The sequence below is a fragment of the Amblyomma mixtum genome, chromosome 1 (assembly GCF_055824585.1).
Source record: "Amblyomma mixtum isolate Tamu chromosome 1, ASM5582458v1, whole genome shotgun sequence".
Classification (NCBI taxonomy): domain Eukaryota; kingdom Metazoa; phylum Arthropoda; class Arachnida; order Ixodida; family Ixodidae; genus Amblyomma; species Amblyomma mixtum.
In genome coordinates this window covers 55562495-55585216 of record NC_143012.1, presented here as the reverse complement: position 1 = coordinate 55585216, position 22722 = coordinate 55562495, and the positions used below count along the sequence as shown (strand labels likewise).

At 47.5% G+C, this 22722-nt stretch overlaps 1 protein-coding gene across 3 annotated transcripts in view; it reads left to right on the top strand.

Moving 5' to 3' along the window:
• Nucleotides 1-21321, top strand: part of LOC149366339 (receptor-type tyrosine-protein phosphatase epsilon-like) — a 65925-nt gene extending 44604 nt beyond the window's left edge. For all 3 annotated transcript variants that reach the window (XM_089550211.1, XM_089550218.1, XM_089550226.1), the window contains 6 exons: nucleotides 2006-2082; nucleotides 3236-3364; nucleotides 5671-5796; nucleotides 8540-8691; nucleotides 19820-19955; nucleotides 20915-21321. In XM_089550211.1, the coding sequence (XP_089406337.1) occupies nucleotides 2006-2082; nucleotides 3236-3364; nucleotides 5671-5796; nucleotides 8540-8691; nucleotides 19820-19955; nucleotides 20915-20989 (695 nt within the window). In that variant the 3' untranslated portion in view covers nucleotides 20990-21321. The remainder of the gene's footprint in view (nucleotides 1-2005; nucleotides 2083-3235; nucleotides 3365-5670; nucleotides 5797-8539; nucleotides 8692-19819; nucleotides 19956-20914) is intronic.
• The last annotated feature ends 1401 nt before the right edge of the window (nucleotides 21322-22722 follow it).

Below are 22722 nucleotides of genomic sequence, written 5' to 3'. Positions count from 1 at the left end.
TTACGTAAATATTACTTTGCTGCAAATGTCTCAGTAAGCTGTTTCTGAAAGCGATCTACAACATTTCCATTGACACTTTGCTCCTCAAGTCAATAGTTAAAAAGTTAGTTAATTAAGCTTGACTAATTAGTCAACCTTCCAGAACGAAAAAATACTGCAGACTAGGTCACGTGACTCTAAACAACCCTCATTTGGTTTCAGACTGCTAAGACACCTCGTGTTTTTTAAAAGCTTGGTTACATTTAGCTGGGACACCTGGTAGATTCCTTATATGGGGCGCGAAGTTTGCCATTGACGCCAACGGCTTTAGCGTCGGCATTGCCCTTCAGGTAGTGTCACGTGTGCCCTCCTTCGGCAGTAGTGTGTACTCGACAGAAGTTCAGCACTTTAGCAGGCACAGATCATGTTATTCCCATCATCTTTTTCCAGTAGCAAGTGCTCCATTACGCAATGTGATCATTTGTCGTCGCGGTAAGAGTTGGAAGTTATGTATGCTTCTGCCGCAGAGGTTTATTGGTGTCTCAATGACAGACAAGCAACGAAACTGGTTTCAAGTTCCATTTTGACCCGAACGATAAGATGCAACGTGAGGCATGGTGAGTTGTGCTGAAAATGTGCCAGGAGACATATATCTACTGGCTTGTGAAAGGAAATATTTAAGGGTGAAAGACTGTGTTTATAGAGCTAAGACCAAACTGGATGTTAAGTAGTAGCTGGCACCGCAGGAGCTGACTGATACGTGCCTCTACAGAATTTAATCGCACTTAATCGCCTTGAATAAAATAGTTAAAGCCACCATCACGGCGGCAAATCCGGCGGCTCAGACTGCAGCGGACTGTCCCGCTTCAGATTTGTATTGCTTCGATTTATGGTAGCGTTCTGCGCAGCTACCCACGTGTCATGTAGAAAGCGTCTTTTTATCAGGATGCAGTGAACGGTTGAATCTGACGGGCGGCCTAGACTCGTCAATGCGGTCCTAGCAGCGGGAAAACCTGCGAGGAATTACGGCTTTTGCACGTTCGTTGTGGGATTCTTATAGCGGCTGGTAGAACTGCTAGGCTGCGACAGTTCGCTTAATGTGTGAACTCCCTTGTTGCTGAGAAAGTTGTGCTGTTGCCTGTAACAACTAAACGTAACAAAAAATGTAACAATGTAAAAATGTAACAATGTAAAAATGTAACAACTAAACGATTTGAGACACGCACAATGGACGACCGACGCGCCATTTAAATCTCCCGCTCGTCACTCGGCAGCTGCCGTGAAGTGGCGCCACTCTATGTCCGGGAGTCCAAAACCTTCCATCTAAGCACTGGCTGTCAGAAGGCTGACATTTTCGCCCTCTCACATGCAGAACCTTTTCATTGGCGACTACATGACCGCGCCACTTTTCGGTATTACGCTGGTCAACCTTGCAAAAACTACTGTACACGTGTTCTTGCTAAATGACAACGCTGTTTTGCTGCTTACCAGAGCTGAGTCCGCAACGGAACGCGGAGGTCTCTGAAAAAATTTGTTTGCTGATTCGAAGCCCCCCACCCTAGATCCGCAAATTCCAGGTTGTCTCACTACATCTAGCAAATTGTTTTATTGTTTTTGGAGGGTGGTGACACCACTGTCATGATGCGCTGCTTTTAGTCGTCTCAGCAGAATATGTGAACCAAATTTTGTGCATGCGGGCTTCGAAGTTGGCTTCTGTTTTCGCTGCTGCTATTTTTTTATGGCAGTTTGTTTCTTGTGTGTAGCTAGGGATAACGGTATTTCTTTAATATAGATGGGCGCGCGTATTCTCGCTTTCTTTTTGTGGCTTTACGATAGAACATTATTGTTTGTTTTCTTTTAATTTTAAGCTTCCTATTCTAAGGATTCTTTATTATGCATTGCACTGCTACAAAAATGTGGTTACGGTAAAGTTGCGTTGCTTCACGCTGTAGCTAAGCTTACTTTACGCGGAATATGTTCGCTCTCGCCTTTCACATCAGCTAACTTTGCGCAATCGTTCCTTTAGCTGACAGAAGGAGGCCTCTGCTAAGCGTGAAGAACGACGGCAGCAAGACTGACTACATCAACGCCGTTTATGTGGATGTGAGTGACTACGATGTTTATAGCACTATATTTACAGCAGCGAAGTCTCTGCCCTCTTCTGTTTCTACGAAGAGCAGCCGCAGTAAAGGTGTAGGCGTTTTCTTCGCTGAGTACTGTCACATTTATTGCATCCAAAATTCCGTAAGTAGTCTAATATGAGCAAGGTCCTGGCTGCGTCGAAACGAAAGTTATTGAGACGCATTTGTCTTCCCAAAATGGGCTGGGAAAAAAAATGGGTGTTCTACGTGTTGCACTCTGTAGTGGCAAAAATTTCTGGACAGCAAGCCGCACAAGGCTGTCTTTTTTTCTTGGTGCAATAATTGAATGCGATAGAATGTTTTTTTGCTCACCATTGGGACCGCACTTAAGACAGAAGATCACAGTTTCAACATTATTACTATAGCCAGTATTTTTGTTTAAGGCATCAGTTGTAGCAATCATCAGGCAGTTGCTGTCGCAAGGGAGACAGTGGGAGGGCAGTAAACACTTATTTCACACTTGTCAGCTTGACTGTCGCTGGGAAAGGATTGCAAGTATACGCGGAAGACAAGAAAAATAAATGTGATGGGGCAGTTGCGGCAACGCTTAATGCACGGTGAGTCGGCAATTCATGTTGTCGATGAACAGGCGTAGGACTATGCACAACATAATGCGGCCAGCATTAACACATGGATCTAAGGCAGCACAGACGTCGGAAAAAAAAACTCATCTGAACCCAGCCTTTTATATTTCATAGTTGCAGAAACGGAGCGACTTAATAGCTCTCCAGTCGCATAATTACGCAGTATTTGGGTCAAGCCCGAGTGGCTTACCTCAGTTTCTGTCGTGGCAGAATATTCTAGGAATGAGTCAACACATGTTTGTTTATCAACTTTAAGCCAACGAATGCGACTGCGGTGGCTTCCACTGTGCGAGGGTGAAAGAACAGCCGGGACCTTTACGGCGGAAAAAGCAACAGAAAAGAACATAAATAAGCAATGCGCAGTCAGTCTGTGTGTGGCTGGCTCTACTAATAGTAGAAAAATGTCGGCAATACGTTAGATCTTGAGGCATGCTTGTCTCTAACCTGATGAACCGCTCTGGTAAAAAAAAAAAGATTGATCAAATTAGTTACGCACACATTTACGGATACGAAACATGTTCCGCTTCGCAGGGATACAAGAAGGAAAATGCTTACCTGGTGACACAGATGCCCTTGCCAGAGACTGTGGACGATTTTTGGGAAATGGTTGCCAGCACCGGTTCGATTACTGTGGTCACATTGGGTCCTCTTGTGGACGAGGTGCGTATGAAAGAAAAAAAAGTATGGATTTTGTGTCCGATGAAGCGAATATGTCTTATTCGAGACCGGCGCTCTAGTGCATTTATCGCATTAAATCGTGAAATTATAAATATTCTCAAATTCAGATATTTCGACAAAATGCGATTGTTCCTTCGTGCTGCGCGTCCATTTATCTATTTACTTATCTTTCTCTTTATTTATTTATTCTTTATTTCTCTTTATTTAACAGTCTCTAGGCACCTGCGTGGGTTTCAGCCCAGAGCCATATTCTCGTGCGAGCTGTGATTTACGTCTGCTTTTGTACTTGTAGGAATGACGCGAAATGTTTAACATTCACACGTATTAGGAAAGTAGCTTTGGGTAACACGATACTCTGCGACTACGCCAATATTGCTACCGGAGTGAATCGAGATAATGAATAACGGAAAATTCTTTTTAGGATTTCTTTTGTTATTAGTGCTCCGAGCTAAAAGTGTGGCTTTCAGTTACATTTCAGCTAAATTTTCTTACATGTAATATTAAAAAAAGAAAGAAACGTTGTATTTGCATGCATTCGAGATATCGAAGAAACTTTCGGAAATTTTGCCCCCCAATATGCTTTTCATTTTAGTGCCTAGTGCCGGGGAGTTTTTCGACGATGTAGCACTGAATCGAGTTTGTGATGGATAAGATTGCCGACTGAAGGCGTACAATTACGGTATTTATGCAATTTCCAATAGTGAGGAGAGATGCCGAATAACGTTCCAAGATTTTCAAACAACCAATAAAAGTTTGGCTGTTAAAGAAACAATATAAGTCCCTAAAGTAACTGCAAATACGGATTGTTCCGAATGAAACAGGTTTCTTGAAAACACGAGCAGGCAAAGTGTGTGAATCTTTTAGGGGTTGGCCACGTATTGTAATGGGCATGCTGGAGGTTACGATTGACCTCGAGTGGGTGTAGTGTCCTTAACAAACGTAGGGTTCAGGGCGAGCAGTTGCCCAGGTAAAGTTTTCCTAAGCTGCAAACATCTATTCCGGCCAAAACAAACTGCTGACTAACAGATCACCGCGCCGCAAATGGCGACGGTTGAGTTTTAGAGGAATCAGTTCTTGCTATACGCCATACGTTCTTGCTATACGCCATAGCTAATCACCGTTCTGCTTACTGGGCAACCCTCCAGGTGCGCACAGATGACAAGTTTTCACCTCGATAAAGGCCTTCAAGGTAAATGCTTTCAGGATAAAGACTCTCAGTTTAAAGACCTTATGGTGAAGGACTTTAGGGTGAAAGGTAAACATGGTAAACGTTTTTGTGGCGAAGACCGTTACCATAAAAGCCATTAGTATGCCCTTGTCACGTAAGTTTATATAAACAAAAAAGCGACGGTCGTAGTCGCAGCTGTGACAAGTGGTTTGTATCATACCGGCGGACTCATCACCTTTGTCCGTCCCTGCAATACCCCCTTCCATTTCGCCTGAGTGACTGTGAATAGCGGTAAATATATTTTGAGACCTTCTATAGAAACCAATTGCGACAGTATTTTGTTATCGGTTAAACTATTTGCAATAGCTATGTTCACATTGTGATTAGAGTCAGAGTGAAGCGCATGAATTCCGCAATATTTTATAGTCTTCATTGTGAATTGAGGTAAAAGGCTAATTACTTGGAATGTTCATGCATAACTATTGTTGTGTTTAATATTGTGTTCTGGATTTGTTTCAAATATTGCGTGAAGAACTGAACTTGCACTGTAATTTATTCTGAGACCACTGCTGCCTTGTATGGGACCCCAGGCACTTTTCAAGCTGCCACAAAGCTTTTTCACCTGGAGGCCTTGAGCATCATCATCATCAGCCTGACTACGCCCACTGCAGGGCAAAGGCCTCTCCCATGTCTCTCCAATTAACCCTGTCCTTGGCCACCCGCAAACTTCTTAATCTCATCCGCCCACCTAATTTTCTGCCGCCCCATGCTACGCTTGCCTTCTCTTGGAATCCACTCCGTTACCCTTAAGGATCAGCGGTTATCTTGTCTTCGCATTACATGCCCTGCCCAAGCCCATTTCTTCCTCTTGATTTCGACTAGGATGTCATTAACCCGCGTTTCTTCCCTCACCCACTCCGTCGCTTCCGATCTCTTAACGTTAGACCTATCATTTTTCTTTCCATAGCTCGCTGCGTTGAACCAGGAGTTGAAAATAAACGAAGTGAATTGAAGTGTCCACCTTAACTAGTGCTATTGCACGATATCCAGCGCTTAGTCATGCTGAACCGGCTGCTACATTTTGTTTTGCGTAGAATTACTGTGCCCTTTTCCGTTCCAGAAAACTCCGCAGTTTTGGCCGGAGCTGAGCCGCAGCTTGCAACTGGGAACAATGGAAGTGTCCCACACTGAGAGCGCAGAGCTTCCAACGTTGGCTGTGCGGTCCTTCACTCTCAGCCAGCAGATGGTATGACCGCATGAGTGATATGGATTTGATTAAAAAGGCTTTTTTTTTACTCGTGATGCGATAGTGGTTACAACCGGAGAGAAAGGTTAAAATCATGTGCCCGTCTTTAGCCGCAACTGTAAAGCCATTAAGGGATGACAAATTTATGTTCAAATTCCTGGTAAAACGTTAAATTGCAGGATGCATGTAATCCCATATGCTTCCCTCGCATCCTGCATGGAGACGTTGAAGATCATATGGAGTCGTTACGCCCTATACACGGGCAGCGCATTCGGAAAAATTGAAATACCTACGAATTCCGCATGATGTCGCACGCGTGATATTGAAATTGTGCGGTCGCCACATCGGAAGGATACAGAAACGAAAAGGAAAGGGTAAGCGTGCAGATTTTCGCATAATTTTTGTGTCTTATGGCCTCTTTCTCCTGTCCTTTTGATGCGCAGCTTGTGAGGAACGATTTATTACCCATCATGGAGTCTAGTTGGTTCACGAGTACAAGCTCCCAATCTGGAAAATAGTTTTTTTTTGTGGGATATTCTGCCATCAGTTGCGTGTGGAGGTGGTCTAAGTAAAAATATGAAAGCTAGTACCGTGCAGGGTACCATTCAATTGCATTTACTTGGGGAGGATTATTCGGAAAAATTTTTCTGTTAGGAGAAAAAATACTTTCTTAAGCTGATCACCCACACCCAACTCCAAAGATACACCGTAAGCGACCTTTGCTGAAATGCACGCTGTCGCAGGAGCTAACAGGAGACTTAAGCAGCTGAACGGTGCTTCAAGTGGATGCTCTAGATGTTCAGTTGTTCAAAAATGGGTTGCAGTGCTCATTCATGCTCCTTCACTTTAAACTCTTGGGTAACCGCTTAAGTCCAGCATCGAAGTTCACAGTGCTGACGCCTTGAAGGGACGAAAAGCCCGTGTTTGTTTCTAAGCCAACTCTCTTCGAAACCACCCAGTCAGTTGAATATATATTGCTTGAAAACTTCTCATGGCACCCAGAGGACTACGGTAACACTTAGATTTTTTTACCCGCTCATGGAAAGAGCCGACGAGGGAGTTAATCTTTTCATTTGTATGGAGGTGCGTAAAAGAAGAAAATAAAGCATTCCTCGGCGTTGGCAAAATTTTTAGGCGTTCCTCACAGAATATATGATGAATATGAAGATATGATGGCTCACCAGTGGCATGGGCTAACTTGTGTATAAAATACACACTCATTTTGGCTAGGTAAGGCGTGACTGAAGTTTGATTGTCGAAGCGCACTCCGCAATAGTACCGCCCGGACTGTCCAAATACCTGCTTTCATGCACACTGACAAAGTAGATTTCACTCTGACTCATGTCATACCACATGATCCCTCGCAACAATTTCCATTCTGCGTGCTACGTGCTATTGACTTCCGGTCAGAATGGCAGGTTAGTATGTTGCTATTACGGGCTCTGTACTGTTTGTCATGGATAAGCGCTGGCAACTGCGTTGCTGCTCCGGCAGAAAGCAGCTTCTGAACACACAGTGCTCTCGGTAAGTGAGCGTTAAAAAGCGAGGGTGCAGCAAGGCTTGGTCACCCTCTCCTGTTACGGCGCGATAAGTTATGCCACGTGACGGCTTAGTTTTTTTTTTTTTTTGCAACCGTAACGGTGAGAAGATCGTCGAAACCCCGCTCACAATAGCAGCGTCTGGGCAATCGAGCGCTGGAATATCTCACAAGAGCGCTGGTTCAGTGTGTTCTTATATGCGGCGGCTCATCGCAGTGCAGTTAAGTGTGATTGAGGTTTATCACCGCGAGTGGGAGGGGTCCTGAACCTTGGATTTTTTTTTCTCGCTTTATGTAAAAAGTGTTCCGCTTAGACATCCTGGAATAAAATTCTTTGAAGGGTACTGTGCAACATTTTGCCTTTTATGTTTTTACCCACAACATTTCAATATGAAAATGAAACCTCAGTACGCCGCAAAAAACAATACTTATCAGGTTTGGAATTTTTAGCTGTTTTCTAGCGGCTCAGAGCACTTCCGCTGCGGAGCGTGTTATCCGCTTTGTTTCATTTCTGAAATTTGCGAGAGAATAGTTGGAGTGATGTCCGTCCGAAGAAAACATAGTAGACTCTCAGTACGACGGCCTCGCGCCTTTTGTGAACGTTTGGGGGAAAATAAAATAAATTGATTTAAGATCATTGTATATGACACCGCAGTTTCTTACTCACATGAAAAAAAATTTCGTAGCCATGAGTTAAAAGTATAAACTTCCAAAACTTTTTTTAAAATTGATTTTTCTATCATTCTTAAGTCACAAATGAAGGACACGGCTTTAAAAAAAAGTTTTCCCACCGAAAAATGTTTACAGAATGACCACCATGCGCCATAACGTTTTTAAAGAAATCTCTGACGTTCGATAGCAGTCCGGGTCAGTTGACGTGGAATGCCTGTTGTATGGCTTTCCGTTGTTTCTGGGAGCATGTGCAAGTATTCCCGAACCTACTAGTTTTACCGATATTAGACTATTTTTTATACATACGTGCTCTCGCTGGCAGAAACTGAATAACTAAATAGTAACTGCCAGCAAATTATAAACGTTTAGTACATGGTATGTAGTGCTCTTAACACGGAGAATTTATATATGATAATATTCTTAAACAAAGCGCAAACTGCGTGGAGTGTTCTGTGTTCGATGAATTCGCCCATTATTTACGCTACCGATTTCTCTCAAAATATCACACATCTCGTTTTTTTTTCCCTTCACTAGAAACCACCACGGGTCGTGAAGCAGTTCCACTGCAGCGCATGGCAGAAAATAGAGAAGACACCAGGGTCCTGTTGGATCGCACTGGAGACGCTTCGCCACGTGGAGCAATGGCAGATGCGAGCGGATGGTGCACCAATAGTAGTGCAGTGCCTGTGAGTAATCGAATATGGAGTACGAACAAACGCAGAAAATTAGATTCCACGACGTTAAAAGCAGCCTCGCTGGCATCACAGTCAGGGCGCGCCATTAGGGTGTACGTATCGTAAAAAAATGATAGGTGTAACGTTAAGAGATCGGAAGAGGGCGGAGTGTGTGAGCGGACAAAACACGGTTTAATGAAATCTTCTCTCACAAAAAAAGTTTTAGTCAGTCTATAGAGTGTCTATAGACTTCTGTCTATAAAGTCTATAGACTGTCTATAGACTAATCTTAGACAACAGTCTGCAGGCAATACAAGTGCCGTATAGACAATCTATTGATTTACGGCCATACACTTTTAGCCTATAGAGTATGAATAAACAAAAAGCAATATCTATAGGAAGTCAATAGAGTCAATAAGATGTCTATAGACTGTCTACAGACCATTTTTATATGGGCTAGTCGAAATAAAGAGAAATGAACGGGCTTGGGCAGGACAAGTAGTACGAAGGCAAGATAACCGCTGGTCCTTAAGGGTAACGGGGGAGATTCCAAGAGAAGGCAAGCGTAGCAGGGTGTGGTAGAAAGGTGGGTGGGCCGATGAGGTGGGTGGATGAAGTTAGCGGGGATAGTCGCAATTGGCAGAGGACATGGTTAATAGGAGAGACATGGGAGGGACCTTTACCATGCAGTAGGTGTAATCTGGCTGATGATGATGATTATCGTTGAAATGCTGAGGTGCAGTTTTTGAGAGCCAGGGATCTTTAATAAATACAAGGTGTTTCACCTAACACTTTACGCACTTTTAATAATAGGCTTTCTGATTTAGGAGAACGCTTTTTTTGGTATACTATTGTCAGCTGTGTAGTGCGACAGAATACAGCTAATACAGGCTCACCAACAGGATAGTTAACTAACACTGCATAGTCAACTTAATAACTTTAGCCGTTAGGCTTCTTAATGTTTGAGAGTCATATAGCCCCCCATCAGAAATATCCATATCAGTGTTTTGAAATTCGAAAACGCCGTTAGCCTCGCCGCTGTGGCCGGGCTACATCTTGCTTAAATACCTGCACTTTCGAGAACCTTGCAGGCAAAGTAACCTCTCCAGTACGCGTAACTCGTCGAAATAACCGAAATTTGTTGGGTCACAGCATCAAAGTTACCGCGGTTTCAAAATTCTGGAAACAAATATGTATATTACTCAGGGTGGGCTACACGCGTCCAGTTAAGGAGCATAACGGTAACAGTTAAAAAGTTACCTGTTCAATGTTAGTTCACCAGCCTTGTAGTTAGCACGTCTTAGCTGTATTCTGGTTTGATGCTTAGTTGAAAATGCTATCCCACAAGAAGGGATATTCTAACTCGAAATGCTTATTTTTAAAAATTATAGACTGTATTAGATGAAACAGCCTGTTCCAGGGTGAGTTCTGTAAGCCTTCACAGATTTTTATCTTTAAAAACTGTGGGGTATAGCACACTGCTTTCTGTTGACCTTGAATGAACATCAAAGCGGACATTATGTAGTATGGGAGACAAAACTGGTATATACTCCACGCGGCGGGAGCCGGAGCGACGGAAAACTGTAGCACTTTGGCGAGCTAAAGCACTAAACAACGAAACGAGCCAAGTTGCATGCTTGCTGATGATAAAGGTCACGCATTTGCTGTCTCGATCCCGGATGCCGCCTGTAGATGGCGTTGCAACGCAGTTATTCGTTGCTTCGGCTCCCGCCGTGTGGAGTATACCTTTTTTTGTCCCCGATAGTACAACACAGGGATCGATTGTTAACCTTTTCAGCCCTGAATTTTTTTTGCTAGTTCGGGAATTTTTCTAAAGTGTTATTTTGCTTCACTGCCACCCAAGGAACACACTAAAGCAAAAAATTTCTCTAGGACTCCCTTGGTTTTAAATATGGCGTCGTGTCCTAGTAGTAGTAGTAGTAGTAGTAGTAGTAGTAGTAAAAGACTTTTAATCAACCATAATTTACAGGCCGAGCATTTCGACCGCCTGGGCGACCAGAAGCCGCTGTTCTTCTTCCCCTTCAGCGCCAAGCCAGTCGAGCCAGGTGGTGATGGATAGAGAGGGTGGGGGGAAGGAACCCGACTGCTGAGCAGCCGGGCAATAGAATAGGCAATGGGCCAGGTCCGCATAGATACAGGGGCAGTTGGGACAGGAAGGGTCCGATCGATAGCGATAGAGGAAGAGGCGGGACGGGGTGATAACTGCATTCATCTGAATGTGCCGAAGAAGGCGAGACTCCGGCACCGTGAGTGATGGATGAGGGGGAGGGTAAAGGCGTTTGTCGAGGCGGAGCTCAAGGTAGACCTCTTTTATGGTGCGGCGAAGAGTGAGTCTCCCACCGTCCTCCGAGGGCTTGGGCCAGGGGATCAACGGTGCCCGGAAAAGTGTGTCGCGGGCGAGCTGATGGGCCAGCTCATTGCCGTCAATCCCTGAATGCCCAGGGACCCAGCGGAGGAAAACGATGGAAGGCTGCAGTGCGGAGACCGCTCGTTCGACCTCCTGTTGGAGAGAAGGGGTCAGGGTGCGTTTCTGTATGTGGTGTATAGCGGCTTGTGAGTCCGAATAGACTGTGTACTCTTGGAGAGAGGGAAGGAGGGAAAATGACTGGAGGGCATGCGCAATGGCGAGGACCTCGAGGGACAATGCGTCTGGAGGGTGTAGATACGGCCCGCTGGTGTGGGTTTCAGAAGCAGGGAGGTGTGGATGGTACAGGGCGTAGCCGCAGGAACCTCGAGGAGCCACGAAGGAGGCATCCGTGTAAGCTACACCCTGGGTATCAAAGAGAGGGGAATGGTGCTGTGCGGCCGCATGACGACGTCCGGCGTGCAGGACGGGGGACATGTTGGTCGGAAGGGGAAGGATACGGAGATTGGGGGCGGGGGTGGGAATAGGAGAGGTAAACGGGGAGATTGGAATGGGCGAGATACCCGCTTGAGTCAATAACCACTGACCCTGACGGGTAAGGGAAAGCCGGGCAAGCTGCGAGTCACGATGGAGACTGAGAAGAGAACGCAGAGGATGGAAGAGGCCTGTGGCAAAGAGCTTAGTGGTAGAGGTAGTGATAGGGAGGTTGAGAGCTGCCTTGTAGAGGCCCACAAGGGCAGTCTCGAGAGCGTTAAGTTGAGTCTGAGTGAAGGAAGCGTAGGGTGCAAAGTACAAGACCTTGTTGAGGGCCAGCGCGTGGGCAACTCGGCACGCGTGAGCCTCGTGGAGACCTGAGCGTCGAGTGACCACGCGCCGCAGGAGGTGAGTTACAGAGTGGCAGGTGGTGACAGCGCGGTGAAGGGATTGCACATTCTTAGCCGCATGCAAAGGGAAGCCAAGAACTTTGCACTGTGTGACGACAGGAATGGGAGAGCCAGAAAGGTGGAGAGAGACGAAGTGGTTGTGTGAGCGCTGGTAGGAGGAATGGCTGAGAAGGAGAAGCTCGGATTTCTCAGGAGCAGGAGAGAGGCCAGCGGTGGTGAGAAAGGAGTCGATGAGATCTAGGCCACGTTGCAGGGTGTCCTGTACGTGACCGGGAGAGCCAGATGAACACCAGAGAGTGATGTCATCGGCGTAAAATATATGATGCAGGTCGGGAATTTCAGCTAGCTGGGAGGCGAGAGGGGCCATAGCAAGATTGAAAAGGGTAGGAGAGAGAACAGCACCTTGAGGAGTGCCTCGGGTGAGGTTGTGGGGGTCGGACAGATAGGTGTCGACTCGAAAGCGAGCGACACGTTTAGAGAGGAATGAGCGGATATAACAGTACATGCGGGAGCCACAGTCTAGGGAGGCGAGTTGGGAAAGGATGTGGTCGTGGCAAACACCGTCGAAGGCCTTGCGAACATCGACGGTCACAAGTGCGTGAATTTGAGTGGGGGTAGGTGACAGAAACGTGTGCTGGAGAACCAGAAACATGTCCTGTGCACAGACGTGGCGTCGGAAGCCGATGAGAGAATGAGGGAAGAACTCCCTCGTCTCGAGAAAATTAGAGAGGCGAGTCAGGGCCATTCGCTCAAGGGTCTTACCAACACATGATGTCAGGGAGATTGGGCGGAGGTTAGAGAGAGAGGGAGGCTTGCCCGGCTTTGGAATCATAGAAATGAGGGAGGAGGTCCAGGAGCTGGGCAGGCAGCCGCTGTCCCATGCATCATTGTAGGTTTTAAGGAGGAATTCTTTGGCGCAGTCAGGAAGGTTGCGAAGTGTGGTGTATGTAATGGCATCCTCACCGGGAGCCGAGCGTGTAGCATTAGCAGCCAGAGCCGATTCGAGCTCCCGGAGAGTGAAGGATTGGTCCAGATCGGGGTTAGGTCCACCGCAGTACACCGGGTAGGAGGGTGTCAGAGGGGGCGGGAGATAGAGAGAGGCGAGCTGATCAAAAACATCGGAGGGAGTTCCTTGAGTGAGGGCTTTAGCTAGAGTGGGAGCAAGGGCAGGCTTAGTGCCAAGGAGGGATTTGAAGAGAGACCATGTGGATCGTGAGTGCAATGCAGAGTCAAGACGGTCACAAAGAGCACTCCAACGAGAGTGCTCGAGGGAGGCGCAGTGGGCGACGATCTCGGCCCGCAAAGCAGTGATCCGGGAGGAAAGTTGGGCATTGTGTGGTTGGGAGCGAAAGGAGCGTTGAAGACGTTTACGGCGACGCCATAAACGGAGAAGGTGAGGATCTGGGTCTTGGATTGGGTAACGAGAGCGAACGCGACGGCTACTGGACGTGAGCGCTGCAGAGATGCGCGACGTCCAGTCGTCGTAGGATTGAAAGGAGTCGGAGGCGAGATTAGTGCGGAAAGCATGCCAGTCAGTGTGAATAATAGGATGACAGCGAGGGATGTGGGAGAGAGAGGTGGTGATATGGATGAGAAAGTGGTCACTTAGAAGAGTTTCGGCTGTCACCTGCCAGTGAAAGGAAAGTGAACCCCGAGAGAAAGTGAGGTCGGGTGTCGTAGGGCGTTGTGAGGCAGTGCCCGCTCGAGTAGGAGAGCCAGGAGTATTAAGAAGGGTGAGGTGGCGTTCCTGGGCCAGACAATGGAGGAGGCGGCCGGGTTTGAGGGTTTGTGGGTAGCCCCAGAGTGTGTGAGGGGCATTAAAGTCACCACCAAAGAGGAGATGGGAGGTAGAAGAAAGAGAGTGAAGGAATTTGCCCAGAGCAGAGAATAAAGAGGAAGTGACAGGGGGGTTGTAAAAAGACAAAAGGACGAGTGAGATGCGGGAAGAAGGGTGGTAATAAACCACACCAACTAAATATTTAAGGAGGGTGGAGGGGATGTCAATTTGCTCTACGAGCACGTCACTGCGTACATAAATAGACGCAAGTGGTGTGGCCGTAGTGGCATGGTAGGCGCGGTAGCCTGGGACATTGCGGGCCGTCCGGGTCTCCTGGAGAAGGAAGAAATGAGGTAGGGAGGGGCGGTTGAGTAGATACTGGTGGAGGGGGGTCTTATTGTGGCAAAGATTTCGGCAGTTCCACTGCACAATCTCGAGGTCCTCGCCAAACGCCATTATGATAGTGGAGAGGAACGCGATGGTACGCGTTCCTTCTTTTTTGCCGGGGGCAGTGACTCATGGACGGATTGGAGCATAGATGCGAAGGATTCCAATTGCTTTGATTGTGCTTGGAGGGTGGTAAGGATCTGGAGAACCGAAGTTTCCAGCTGAACCAAGCGAGTGTGATGTGCCTGTGTGGTGGTTTCTACAAGGTCAGCCAAAGGGGCGACCTGGGCGCTGGAGGAAGGAGTGGTGAACGTGGCAAGGTGCTCATTTAGCTTGCTAAGCTGGGAGGTAAGAGATGAGGTGGTTGTCTGGAGGGTTTGAGTCAAGGCATGTATCTGCTGTTGTAGATCGTGGGAAATGCGCTGCTGCTCTCGCTGCTGGCGTTCCAGCATTGCGAGCCGGAGGTCGAAGGAGCGGCTCTCGTCAGTCAAGGATGGAGAGGGTGGTGTAGTGGAAGAGAGGGACGCTGGCACCGAGGATCCTTTAACTATGGCGGCGTAGGAGCCTGGTGGTGACGTGATCGGAGATGATGGAGATTCATGATTAGAGGAGGAGGAGGAGGAGGCGGGGGAGGTGGGAGGGTTGGTGGGTTGAGTGGCCCGGCGCAAAGCTAGGCGTCGGAGGTATGCAGCTTTAGCACACTCGCGTTGCTTAGCAAGGATGAAGGGGCAAGTGGGGTCGAGGGAGGGGTGGGTGTTCACCTGGCAATGAACGCACCAGGGCTGGGCACACACATGAGCGGAAGAGTCAGCGGGTAGAGGAGCAGCACAGCGACGGCACTTGGCCGGAACGCTGTGCTGGGGGCATTGGTGGGCGCGATGGCCTAGAGTGAGACAACGGGTGCAGGTGGGAGGCTTAGGTTTATGAGGACGGCACCGGAAGGCAACGCGTTTGAAATAAACAAAGTGGGGGATGACGGTGCCAGCGAACGTTATGAGCACTGATTGAGTGGATCCCATCATGCGAGCAGCGAGAATATCTGTTTTGAAAGATTCCAGGTCATGCATGAGGTCATCAGGAGTGAAGTGGCCCCCGACGTTATGGATGACGCCGAGGCATGAGATGGGAGGATGGGGGGTGTAAGTTTTGATGGTGACAGGCTTACCATGAAGCTGAAGATGCGTGACAGAGAGTAGGAGGTGGGCGGTGAGAGGAGAATGAGTCTTTAGAAACACAAGGCTTTGGGCTGGCTTGGCCTGAAGGGTGATGTCGGCACTGGTCTTCGAGGAAAGTTGTGCAGCGGAGGCGGCTGCGGCGAGTACGTCGTAGAGAGGTAGCTTGGGGGTGAGGGTTCCAGGGGGAAGCTGGATGGCAACTGTGATGAGCTCGGCGCGGGGTCGGGCTGCGGTGGCAGGCTTACGGTTGGCACCGATGGTGGTCCAGCCGATTTCCTGGGAAGGAGTGTCGTCTGCCGGGGACGTCGTAAGGTCCATGTCTGATTCCTCAGCCGGAGTCTCAGTGTGCGACGCGGGTGCCGGGCTGGAGGTCTTGGTGTCAGTGGGACCTTTGGCTGGAGTAGGTGCAGCGGCTCCAGCGGCGGCGACGAACGCAGCCGGCTGCGACGCGTCTATGGCCCCGAAGCTCTTGGCGTCCCTTGTAGCGTGGAGTTGGCTAGGTGTGGACGCTGCGCCGACGACGAACGCTGCCGGCTGCGCCGCGGCCGTCGATCCGGTGCTCCCAGCGTCGCTCAAGGCGTGCAGTGCGGCAGGAATGTGCTCGGTTGCGTGGGCGGCGTTGAACGTACCCGTTTGAGAGACGGCTGTCGACGTGGTTGGAACAGGCCTCGCGGTGGCGGCATCGGTGGGTCTGGGCTGCAGGGGCTTGGTCAGACGCTGCATTGCGGCGGTGGAGGCGCGGCGCGTTAGGTTTAGCGAGGCGCCGCGCCGCTTCACAGTTTTGGAGACGCTTGGAGGGCCAGTTCGGCAGCGGGCCGTGATGCCGATGATTTCCACGTGCTTCGGGAGCCTTCCTGAAGCGATGGAGTGTAAATCCAGGGGCGGGCGAGGCCCTGGACCTATATAGGACACCAGGGCTTAGTGGTTGCAAGAACAAAAAAAGCAAAGTTTGACGTTACTCTTGATTTCAAGACTTTCACAAAAATTCAAATATTGAGAACAAACATGGTGGTTGCCTTGAGGTGCAGCTAATACTCGACGTTGATTAATCCATGTGAAAAAATTTGAAACAGGTGGAATGAGTTCAGTGGATGAACCATGATAAACGAGGAAGTCGTAGAAAATCCCCAAGGCGCCGCACAGCATGAAAACTTGCACTTCCCACGTATTTGGTTTCCCTTTTATTTATTGTTTTATGTCTCGTTGTCCTTTGAACGGAATGATTTGCTCATCGCTGTAAAGATGCTCCTCGAAAGAGAGGTTTAGGCATCTTTCACGAAATGTGTCCAAATCTGTCCTGACCTTCCAGAAAGGATCATTGCTGGTGTGGTCTTGTTACAAAGCTTGCACGCCATTGCGCGTGCCGTGCTCCCATGGAACACAAACGGACGCTCGGAATAGAAAGAGCGTTTATTCATCCCGATCAGCCAGCTTACGTAGCGTGACCGAGCGAGGGTAAGGGGAGGAAGGGACGAGGGAAAACGTCAGGAGCATGCGCTTGGCGTTCGCCGTAGTGAGGCATAGCGTTCGCCGTAGTGAAGGCGTAGCGTTCGCCGTAGTGAAGGCATAGCGTTCGCCGTAGTGAAGGCATAGCGTTCGCCGTAGTGAAGGCATAGCGTTCGCCGTAGTGAAGGCATAGCGTTCGCCGTAGCGAAGGCAGAGCGTTCACAACAGGTCTCCGTTCACGTCTACAATGTGCAAGCAGATTCTAGCCGTGGCTAGCGAAAGACACCCATCGATAAATGCTGTGAAATCAGCTTTCTGATTTCTTCTTCGTCATCTCAACGGATTTTCCTTCTTGATAAATAGAATACATGCTTGTTTCCTCGGCAAGAACGCTAAAAACACTCTTCGGCACGTACCGAGAAAAATACGCACATGGGGTCGGTAGACCATCAAATCATTCTCATTCTCGTCACCAGATTATTGAGGGTGATACGTGGCTGCTAACTTATTGAAAGCTCTCCTCCACCACGACCTGTCCTCCGGTGTTGCTTTGTCAACTTCATCACCGCTGGAGGCAGCCGAGAGCTCAAATCCACGTCCTCCTCAGCGTCTTCAACCTCCGACACGTAACCATCCTTCAGTGCAGCAAACATGACATCTGGATCCTCGAGACGCAAATGTCTTAATTGAGGCCGCTTTGCCGTTGAGTAAGGTCACAGTTTTTGTCTCTGCAATAAAACAAAAACAAAAATTAGACATTACCAAAAAAAAAAAATGTTCCGCACTTGCATGCAACACGCGCCGGTGGTTTATAACCACTGAAGCCTGGTGTCCTATATATAGGACACACATATTGCGGCGTGCTGTGACAAATGTACTAACCGCACAGAAAACGTTCTGCAACTGTTAAGGCCTTTAGTGTCTTTGAAACAACCTGCAAAATTCTAATCGCGAACACTCTCTTAGGTATGGAGTAAAAAAATTACCGACGATTACGTTACTTCCTAATGCGAAATTTGAGCGCAGCAAATAAGCTGTTTCACCTTTTCGATAGATTGAGGCAAAGAAATCGAGCAACACATGTATGCGCTATCACAGAATTTTTTTTTTATTTTTCACACGTATTCGCAATTTCGGCTCGGGCGGTGCACATATACAGATCCGCCGCCACCGATCTGGCTCTCTGATTGCCACCGCACAGGGGTTGCATTGGAGGAGGAGCGAAGAAAGGAATTAAGTTCGAGCCGGCGCTTTGACAACCGGAGACTCGCAGGAAGAGGGGGGAGGGGGGCGGCGTGTACACCCAGCGGCAAACGATGGGGGCAGAAGCGCGCGCAGCAAGCGGACAACACGATAAAGGGAGGAGGGAAGAGATAGCAGCGACTGACTGATGCCGCTGACGCCGATAGCGCTGGGGGGATGAAAGGGGGGCGGAGCTGGTTACGAGGCCGACGCCGACGACGACGCGAAACCCAGGAACGGACGCCAAAGAGCTGCGCTCTAAAAAAATGGCAAAATAGCACTTACATTTGCAGCCGCCGTTCCCATCTTCCGCCATTTTGTTTGTTTACTCTCGGCGCTACGATGAGGAAGACGAAGGAGAAAGTGATGTCTGTGCATATAGGGATGCCTTGGGAGTCGGCTCAGTTCTTGTTTCATATTATTGGGCATTTTAATCATGACTTATAGCCGTTTTGCTTCGTGTCCTTTTTATAGGACACCAGGGCCGAAAGGGTTAAACAATAACAAATAAAATAATGACTAAAATTTTTATTTGTTAGGGGGGGGGGGGCGAGGTTGTATTTAGAAATTGACGCTCGTCAACATGGAATTTGAGCTCTGTTTTTAAACTATCTGAATCAGCCACGTGGTTCGAAATATAAAACATCCTAAAGAAGCATTTGAAAGCTCTGTTGCGGTAGCTTTGACAGAGTTCAAATTAATAAAACTGTTTCTCTAGTAGCCCGTACGCATCAAATACGAGCGCAGCGGGCGTATTTAATGATATAGAAGAAGTTGACCTGCTTTAGGAGAGATACCAAGCGGAACGATGCCTTTCTATCATTATGTAATCAAAGTCAAGTAAACAAGCTTTGAATCCTTATTTTTGATGTTTCATATTTCTAAGCACATTGCTGATAAAGAAAACTTAGAAACCGGGCTCACCTTCGATACTGACGGCAATCAATTCTGAAATATAACCTTGCCTCTAGAATCAAAATTAAAATAAGTTTAAACGTTAATTGAAGGTAATTAATGGGCCAGTGATTTATTCTTACAGGCTGCGTAATGTCCGCCTTGTTGTGCAATCAACCTGAAAGGACCGCACCGACGTATCTCTCCCAATTTTAAAAATAAAAATCTGTAAAGGTTGAGAAATAACCCTGTATGGAAATTCTGTTTAATATAAAACGTATTTGAAATACTATGCAGTGCCATTTGCGTGGCGCTGTTTTCTATAGAGGGAGCCTGCTTGGTTCTCAGCAACGACGACTCTAGGCTTCTTGTAAACCATTCTTCCAAACTTTCCATTACCCATGTCACTTTTAGCATTGCATGTGTTACACTATTTGGTAGTCCTTGTTGAGATTTAAGGAGTTAAGCGTATAGTATTTACAAGAAATAAATGCCTTTCCTCCAGGTGAGTCTTGAAGGTGTCTATATATTTTAAGCGACGAATGGTCTAAAAACGACCGTCCCTCATTCGGCAGTGACTCTTTCATTCTCCTGTGCCGCATTTTACGGGAACAGTCTTTTCCCTGATAAACGAATTCGTCAAAGCCGATCTAAGCAAGATTCCGAAGCTATTTTCAGTCTACAGTTAAAGAAATATGAGTATCTGCGACTTCAAGACTTTTTGTAGCGAACTATGACGCGTAAGATGCAGAAGGCAGGCAGCATAACGCGATAAGAGTTATATTTGTGGGAAATAGCGGTGCAGCTAAGTTGCTGTTGTACGTTTCATCGGTAGCGTTATTTTCTTGAATGACGTAGTTCATTTGTGCCATTCTATTTACCCATAAGAGACGAATCCTAGCACTTCATACGCTACTTGAAAGTTCTGTTTATTCATTTTTTTTTCCAGTGACGGTTGCAAAGAGAGCGGGCTGTTCTGTGTTCTGGCCTCCGTCTGCGACCAGCTGAAGAACGAGCATGAGCTCGACGTCTTCCGATGGGTGCAAAGAGTTCGCGCCAGCCGACCGGAATTCATCACCGATGCGGTGAGACGGCTTTTATGCACATAATTCCTCTTTGAAAATAAACTATTGAACTACTCTGATAATCCCGGCTACAAACGGCGTGCTTGCGAAGCGGCAATGTCAAGAGGGGTTGCCGGAATATTTCAGGAAGGAAGTATTAAAAAAAGGCTGAAACACAACCGTAATAAGAGAACAGCTCACTTCATTCAGGCTGAGAGGAGCCTTATTCCTCTTTGCGTGGTCTTAAACAGAATGTGGGTTGTGTACTTCATGCGCCCCAAATTTATTTATTGGAATAGTTTAGGCGGCTGTACATGCACTGACTGCCCGCCATTCCAGCATTGGTTTAGGCGCAAGGACATGTCCATTGATGAAACAATACTCCACTATTGTTTAAAGAGTACCGTGATGTTGTTCCTAAAATTTCCACTACCACATTCATAGTTTGATTTTGTACGTAGACGCCTGTTGACATTTTTCAAGGCACACCTGAAAGTAACGCGGGTGTTGAATAAGCACCCCATGCACAGATTAGGCTAGTGCCAAGAAATCGGTTGAAAAGTTTAGATTGTACTGCACTACTCAGCATGCTTTCAATAAGAGCCAATTGGTTTTAACAAGTTATTCTGCCGATACTATGCAAGACCATGTACAAAGGCACAAGTTTTAAACAATGTTCACTAAAAAACGGTATGACTGATTTTCTGTCAGTCCGCCGCGGTGGCTGAGTGATTATGGCGCTCGGCTGCTGACCCGGAAGACGCGGGTTCGATCCCAGCCTGGGCGTTCGAATTTCTATGGGGGCGTAATTCTAGAGGCCCGCGTACTGTGCGGTGTCAGTGCGCGTTAATGAACCTCAGCTGGTGGATATTTCCGGAACCCTTCACTTCGGCGTCTCTCAGAGCCCGAGTGGCTTTGGGATGTTAAACCCCCATAAACCAAACAAATTTAACTGATTTTCTGCCTGTCTTCTATTCCAGGAACAGTACGCCTTTTGCTACGAAGTTGCGCACGCGTTTGTGGAATCTTTCGGCAACTACTCCAACTTCACCTGACCTGCTTTCCTCAGATAGAGGTTATATAATCTGCATGTCTTTACCGTCTGAAGGGCACGTTCTGCGGCGCCATTAGACGCTGGAGGGTACGGCGGTACCAGCCTCTGTCTCACCCCATTCTTCTTGAAGGATGTTGCATGTATGTTACTAATGAACCCTGGCCCATTGTCGGAAACAACAATGTCGGGTTAGCCCTAACTTGAGCTCTTTTACACGGAAAAAATATTTCTGCATATTTAGCATTGTCCCGAATGTTGCGGTGGTGCTTAGTGCAAAGCGAATATAATACGTTTTACATGAACGTGGCAATAAAGTGCACTTTTTCTATCGCCTATTTTGTTTTTATTTTTCCGCCTTAAGGTTGTTTTTTTTGTACCGTAACGGAGAATGAAGTTATTGTTCAAGCGTTGTCACTGAGCATTGCCGTGCAAAACGCATGCAGTAATTTCATTACAAGGACACGATTTCAACTAAACATAGGTGTCCACTAATCCCTGATGACGAACGCATTATTCAGGGACATTCACTAAACAACGAAACAAGAGCTTGCATGTGCTTCCACGAGAAGGACAGCAGGGTGGGAGGGGGTATATATAAAAAACGCTGTCTTTGTCAAATACAGCCGAGTCCGCGTAAAAGAACACAAGTTTTAAAGAACTTCCGCTTATTACGTACAACACTGGTGCTTCCATCGAAATATATATATATATATATATATATGCAAAATGGCATCGCGTCCAACATGAAAAATAACCATGCACGTATCAGTCGGCAACAGCGAGCGAGGCACCGCTGTGTGCTTGCCCCAGTAGTCGAAAGTGCCATTTCGTGGACAACGAAAAGGGTCCCCGCACTTCCGTGACCGCGCCCCTCCCTCTCCCTCGAAAGAACATGGCGGGCACCAAAAAGCACTGAAAAGGCGGCACTGAAACTAAAGCTGTATGTCTGCCCGTCATGTGCCGATGACAGACATGGACGAATCCATACGTGCGCAACGAAGGGGAGACGGGATGCAGCTCCTGGGTTCTTCGCGGTGTTTGAGCACACCGGCCACTCGCGCCGGCAACGAATTTTATTCACCCATCACACTATAAGCACTCCTCCAGCGCCGCTTGACTACAACTTTGAAAAACGTATCGCGCTGCAGTCGATAGCGTTACAAGACACTTTTGCTGAAACGTCGGCGTCCACAACGCGCACCGAGCGAGCGTCCACACGTAGCAAGCAATGCAGACCTCAAAAAGAACAGCACTCTAGGGTCCAGACAGGTGATAACACGAAGATTAGAAAATAAATGTAATCTACCAGAGAACGAGAGTGTATGTAAGTACGTTTTCGGAGGTGCAAAGTAAATTGAGCTCACACGGCGCTAACTAACGCACAGTTTCATTTCGGTCGTCATTCACACGCTAAACGATATTTCTGGCCGCGCATCTACCTTGAAACACGAAAAATCTAGTAGACAGCTCGCGTGGAGCGCCTTATCATCAAGGGTATCTCACAGACTGCCCTTCCGCGCGTTATTAAAGACAGCGGCAAAGAGATAAGCGGAATTAGTCGAGAACCCGATGGCTTCCACCTTAGAAACGAAAATAGGACGTTTGTCGCTGCCGACATAATCTGTTCTGCACGCCCAGCTCTGCTTAGAATGGTTTAGGAGATCAAATGAATAAAATATAAACGTGTAGACTTACCGTAAGCTGACGATGAAGTTGGATTTTGAGGAAAACGTA